Here is a 6,670-nt window from a genome sequence, read left to right as displayed (position 1 = left end):
AACAGGTAAAAGACACACTCTTAAGTGCTAATGCACGATGTGATTGATAATATCGATAGCAAAAAGGGGCTAAACCAAAATTCTCTAGATCAGTCGTTCTTAACCTGAGGTCTAGGGATCCCCAGAAAGGTCTGGCAGCTGAGAATATTAACAATTTAAATAATGTGTATATAAATAAAAAGCAAAAATGTTAAAGGGAGGCAAGTGCACGATCTGCCACATACTGGTAGCTTCTCAAACTTCAAAAAGAGTAACAGTAAGCATATCAAAAAGATAAAACAGTTTTATTTATACACATTGAAACTCACACTGCTCACACTTAAATAAGAATATATTACAGCAGACAAAACAGACGAACATTATAAAGGAGAGGACAGATTCAGTGCAAGTAGGGCCAGCATCGCTCAGATCAGGAATCTCGACTCTTCTGCTGCTTTGCATACTGTTCATGAAGGTGCTTCTTGTAAGCTAAATGAAAAAATAAAAAAAAGATTTAAGTAACAGGAAAATGGGAAACGGTACACAATAGCAGATCGCCAGCGTGGTTACTTTGACACTTCAACTAAGCAATCACGCTTTGTGAAATTCCTAGTAATTCAAAGAAGCTTCTCTTGAAGATTATACAACAGGTTTGTGTTTTTTAAATGTGCGGAAGTATTAAAACAGATTGAGTGAGGGTGTAGTTTTGAGGGACGGTCAACGCCTCTTTCGGAAACTATCGGTTTCAAAACAAGCAGTAATGACAACTGCAGAAACAACATTTTCCGATGGTCAGCTATGCTGCTAATTGGGAGAGAAAAGTAATACAAAATCAAGCACGATAGTAGACTTCCCACCCCGGTCAGTGCTAAATTAGGTACAGTCTTTCAGATTGCTAATGGACAAAAGGCATGCAAAACACAGCTGGTTAAAGAAAATACTGGCAGAGAAGTGTGCAAAGTGGGGGAAATAGGGAGACTCAGTGAGGAGTCTGCAAGTCAATAGATCATTCCTTCAAAAGGTTAGTGCTAGGCAGCAGAAAAGAAGCATCACTACAAGAGCTAACTACTACCTTGGTACCTGTTCGACACAGACATCTTCAGTTCAGGCAGGGACACAATCAGATATGTTTACAACGAAAAAGATCAGGACGCCTAGGCCCAATTGTTGGCACTAAAACCCATAGATAGCTTGTCGATCACACTGGGAAGCGAACCACTGGGCAAACAACTGTGGGCCAACAGGCAGGTAGTACCAACTGATCCGACAGTCTTTTTAGTGGTAGTCAAGTGGGGCTGTAATCAGTAAGCTAAGCCAAACTGCTGAAATGAAAAGCGCCCTAGAAGTGGTAGGGGGACCAAGCACCAATAATCCAAAAAGAAGGTAACAATTGAACAATTTGGTTCTTTACCCACAAGAGTCAGAGCACCTGAACAGAGGGTTAATCAACCATGTCAAAGTTACACCAGATAAACAATGTAATCATTCCAACACGTCCTTCAATTTGCAAACCAAGACAAACAATTATATGGGCAGAAGAAATGTCCTTGCAAACTCTAAAATGCTGAAAATCATAAGACACTGAGAAAGCTAACCACTACTCCCCATCAATAACAAAAGGACCAGATAGCAACTGCTGGAGCCAATACACTCAACTTTGGGGTAGGCAACAATTCCCAAATCCCCACAACCCAAATAAGGCACCAGGGCAATTGGTGGGCTGCACAGCAGGTCAAAATTAAATACGTTATGGACATACCTGGTTGATTCTGCCAGAGCTCCGCTGCCTGTGGGTTCAGGGGACTCTCGTTATTGGGTTCTGAAAGAGGGGCAATAATGGCAAGTTAAGAAAAGAGTAGTAGAAGCAATGTTTGTGTTTTTTTTTTTTTTTAAATTAATTCGATATCCGATTTCCATAGTCACTTTACAGCCATCCGAGCAAAGAACAAAATGCTTACAGAAACGGGTATTTTCATAAGTGAATCAGAAAACATATTACAACCTAAACGCAGATTCCAAAGTAGTAATGTTCTAAAATGCAGCACCAACCATAATAATTTCTACAGGCACCATGCACATAAAAGGCTGGTTGTTTGTACTTGTAATGTTCAGCCTAAGAGCCCTTAAATGCAATAATGGACCTTGCTATTAGAGGGATATTCAGAAAGATTTACCAAATACCCTTCACAACAAGTTATAGGTATTACATCCAGACCGTTTTAATGAAATAGCTATTTCCCATATACATGCTTAAGGGACGCTTTATCAGCACAAGACATATAGTGCAATCATACGCTTCGAAATAGATGGAGACGGTAAGAAAATGCTTCAGTGGACAACCAGACCCAGGTGGCCACTGCACACCTCACAAGGCCGAGTCTGTAGTAAACAAATTGGCACGCTCTTCTTGTCTACACCCTACTAGTAAGGGACAACAAGAAACATTAGCCTGCAAGACACCTGTTTGACGCACGACAGCATGTGCTGGGCAACAGCTGCGTTTTAGTTACCGCCTTCAAGAGTGGCTTGCGTCTTAGGAGGCTGCAAGCAGTTGCTGCCACCAGTTTAACTCGTCAAAATCTAACACGGGGAACTTTTACCAAGTTTGGCAGTGAACAGGCCATAAGTGCAAGAGATTTAAGGCCGATATCTTACCGCCAAGCAGGCTCTGGAGAGACAGCAGGATTGTCCTGACATCGTACAGCGCCGACCACTTGTCCTTCAGGATATCGAGGCAGATATTACCCTGGGTGTCAACGTTTGGGTGGTAGCAAGGAGTGATGAATTTAACAGTGGGGGCGTTGTAAGGATATCCACTCGGAAACTCCAAGGAAAGCTTGTACCGCAGGCCTTCAAAAACCTAGATGTACCAGAAGAGGGAAGGTAATTATCAACCAGGTGCCACTCGGTGCCCCCGTAACCACCGAAAGAATCTGCAACTCACCGTTCCGGCGGCGCCATCAATTGTGCCAATCCACCTGAAGAGGTTGTCAGATTCTGGGAACGCAGAAACCCCCTTGTCACCAGACATCTTAAAATATAAGAGAACGAAAGAAAATTATAAGTTGTCTCATCTCGATAAGTCTTCAGTATTAGTACCAAGAAATACCAGGTGAAAGGGTGTGTGGGGGCGGGAGGGGGTTGGAGCAGGAATAACGCAACACCACACCAAAGTCCCTGCAGTGCAGGGAATTTCGATCAGTATAAAAGGTATGAGGATTCCCCGCAATAAAACGTCCTCACTTAAAGATTCTGCTCGCCATATCGGGCAGCATCCTAGGTCTTTAAAAAATATTTTAAAATCAAGAAGCCCCACTCAGACTAGGACGACGCCAAATTGACAAATCACGGACAACTGCATTTCACAAACTTGAAACCCACAGAACGACATGCTAAGTTTACCACTCACCATTAGAGTCATCAGCTCCTGTTGTAACCTAGAAAAGAAAGGGGACGTTTATATCACAGAAAAAGGTTGGGTAGATGGCTGAAAAGCTCCACCTAATATAGAGTATGCGGACATAGGAGACTGCAGAACCGTCACTGAAGACTCCGTGCCCGCACTCCTACCTAGGAACAGCACAATTACTCATCTGCAGATATACAGAAACTATAAATAGTGGGATTGGAGTTATAACAGCAGGAAACGTCAACAATTGTGCTCAAAGGAGTGACTTTTTCCACCATACTCATTTGTCGGCGACCCAGTGCCCTGCCCTACGACCTCCAATTCAATCCTATACTGGGACTTGCAGTTTCTTAACATCCCATGGCACCTCTTAGACACATGTGCTTCGTTCACTCTCCTGAGTACCCCCTCCCCCCCCACTTCACCGCCCCAAACCACCCTCCTAGTTCCTCAGGCACTCACCTGCCGATTAAACAGTCTCCGAAAACCTCCCACCACTACATAACTAAATAGCCACGAGATTCGGAGAAAATGCCGTTCAACCAAATTAACACAGCAAGGGTACGAAATAGAATAAAATAAGAACACACTAAAACGCGGTCAGCCAAGCACCCCCAACACAAACATCGACTTTTTGACATGAGCCACCGCACAACCCACCCTTACTTACAGAGCCCTTAACCCACCCAAAACAAAAGGTACAGTCTGGAAGCCATAGATAGTAACGTCCCCCTTCCTATTACCTTTTGCCGACAGAGCCCCTGCTCGCAGCGCTGGCCCCAGGCTCGGCTCCCTTGCGGGCAGTGGCGGAGTTGGTAGCAGCTGCGGGGTCCATATTCTGAGAAGCCATCGTTTGAGCAGAGGTTTCTCGGATCAGAGGCTACAGCGAGTCCGTTTATTCTCTGCTGTGTATCGGTCTCTGAGACACCTACTCCTCCTTAGCTTTCTCCCTCTGGCGTCTCCTCCTCTCCCCGCCCCCGATTTGAATTGTTTGAATCATTGCCGTCTCCTCCAGTCAGACGCGACCAAGCATTTCCAGCGACCAACCAGAACTCAGTGCATTTTTCGGGTTCCATGGAGATCGACGTCGCTGTGTTACTCAGGCAGCGTTTTACACTGATTGGTTTATTTACACTTCATAATTCCGTTATGATTGGTTGAATGAAACTATCACTCGTGAGCAAAGATTAGCCTCATTCGCTACCTGTTTAGATGGGCGGAACGAATAGAACATAGAGTCTAAAGGAAGACTAGAATCAATGTTTCGTAATTCAGAAAGTAACTACGTAGGCACGGTTAGCGTTATCAGCGGTACTAAAATGTACTCTTTATAGCACACCTTCACCCCCGTGCACAGCTAAAAGAACTTCTCTCCAAAGCCCAGGGGTGACCCAATTTTGTGAATCACTAACTGGGGCAGATTATTTATGTTGACTGGGTCTACACCAAAGTTACAGGAACCTGCGATAGACTAAATTCATTGGCATAGCGCATATTGTTGGTTTTATTATTGAAAAAACGCTTTGTGAATGTCTGTCGGGCTTTCGGGAGGGTTGTATGAAGTGTGGAGTAAATGAATGCAGGTGGTGAGTTTAGGATGACCAGTAGTGGTTTCAAATGGGATTGAAAAAGTGTGTATTGTGGGGAAGGGAGATTTTTCTCTGAAAGGGTCGAGGCTAAATAAGCCTAACAAAGAATTATTCACAATAGGTGTGGACCATATATAATTTAAAGTAAGCCCTACCCACCCTCCTGGGTGCTATATAAATGGTAGCTTACCCAGAGTTCTCTTGGGTTTTCTTGTATTTATGTTCCCTGGGATGCAGGACGCAGAGTTCTTAAATCAGCTCTAGGGTATTTAGGGTTTCAATTACCTCGGCTCTGCTATAATGTTTGAGTGGGAAGTACATTTTTTTCTGTTTGTTTCAGGAAGCTGTCTCTGTATATAAAATACTAAACTGAGGTATACTGTGCACAGAGTTCAGGTATTCCATTAGCAGTGGTCAGGGCTGACTTTAAAAACCACAAGTGCTGTATTTGTGGTAGTGTGTTAGAGCAGCTTCGGCTAATCAAATGGGGGTGTTAAGCATTTGTTGTATGCACCCACACAATAAATGAGACAAACAACTCAAAAAGGAGATCCACACCAATTTAGAAACATAACAGGTATTTTTATAGAATCTTCAGTACTAAGAACTTCAGAATCAAGTAAGTATTTTTTAAGTTACAATTTTTTACAGGTAAGTAAAGAATGTGTTTGTGCACACAATACTTTTCTATGGGTAAAAGACAAATTGTATGAATTGCTTTATGGTTGGTTTTCGGGGCTCTCCTTCAGGACTAAGGGTCGTAGGGTCTCTAGAAATAGGGTCTCTAGTTTACAGAGGTATACACCCTTGTCCAGGTAGGGACCACAATCCTAAACAGGGTAAATTGCACACAATCCAAATTATCCCGTGCCCACCCTCTAGTAGGTTGGCACCGAGCAGTCAGGCTTAATTTAGGAGGCAATGAGTAAAGTATTTGTGCATAAAATCGTACAGTAACACAATGAAAACACCATAGAAATACACCACACAGGTTCAGAAAAAGATAATATTTATCTGAATAAAATAAGGTCAAAACAATAAAGATCCAATAAGCACAAGTTGAAATATCACTTTTAAAAGGTTTCAAAGAGTCTTAATCCTTACAAATAAACAGTTGTCTCTTTGTTACACACAGTACTTCGTATGCGTCAAAAATAACCATGCACGGAGACTGCAGAGGAGGAGGTGTCTGGAAAATAAGATGTGCATTGGATTTTCCGATGAGGCACATACGATGTGTTGTTTATTTCCACACTGCAAGGGGCTTGCGTAGTTTTTCGGCACAGGATGTTTTGACACCCAGGGACGATGCAGGGAAAATCATAAAGCTCTGAAAGGAGGCACGGGTGCTGCGTCGATCTGGTAGGCGATACGTCAAATTTTCCATTGCAAGGCAGGCGCTGCATCGAATTTCTAGTCGGGAAGTCGGAGCTGTTTCGTCCCAGTCGGCTGTGCGGCGATTTCTCGGTTGTAATGCAGGCTTCGCATCGATATTAGCAGGCGGTGTGTCGGTTTTCGACACACAAGTATTTTCCTGAAGATATTAAATCTTTTTGGCCCTGAGTCTTTAGAAAACAGGAGGTAAGCTCAATCCAAGCCCTTGGAGAGGACTTTTGGGGAAGGCAGAGTCCTTCTCAGCAAAGTCAGAGGCTAGCAGGACAGCAGTCATTCTCAGCAAAGCAGTCCAGATGAG

At 43.4% G+C, this 6,670-nt stretch overlaps 1 protein-coding gene across 1 annotated transcript; it reads right to left on the bottom strand.

Moving 5' to 3' along the window:
• Window positions 1-267: 267 nt before the first annotated feature.
• Window positions 268-4,379, bottom strand: UBE2C (ubiquitin conjugating enzyme E2 C). The gene is made up of 6 exons (XM_069243498.1): window positions 4,132-4,379; window positions 3,389-3,416; window positions 2,924-3,010; window positions 2,635-2,839; window positions 1,739-1,798; window positions 268-468 (listed from the first exon to the last, which is right to left on the bottom strand). The coding sequence occupies exons 1-6, from the start codon at window positions 4,236-4,238 to the stop codon at window positions 410-412; spliced, it is 546 nt and encodes a 181-aa protein (XP_069099599.1). The 5' UTR covers window positions 4,239-4,379; the 3' UTR covers window positions 268-409.
• Between the last annotated feature and the right edge of the window lie 2,291 nt (window positions 4,380-6,670).

Source organism: Pleurodeles waltl, chromosome 7, assembly GCF_031143425.1.
Source record: "Pleurodeles waltl isolate 20211129_DDA chromosome 7, aPleWal1.hap1.20221129, whole genome shotgun sequence".
Classification (NCBI taxonomy): Eukaryota; Metazoa; Chordata; class Amphibia; order Caudata; family Salamandridae; genus Pleurodeles; species Pleurodeles waltl.
This window is presented reverse-complemented; position numbering and strand designations above follow the sequence as displayed.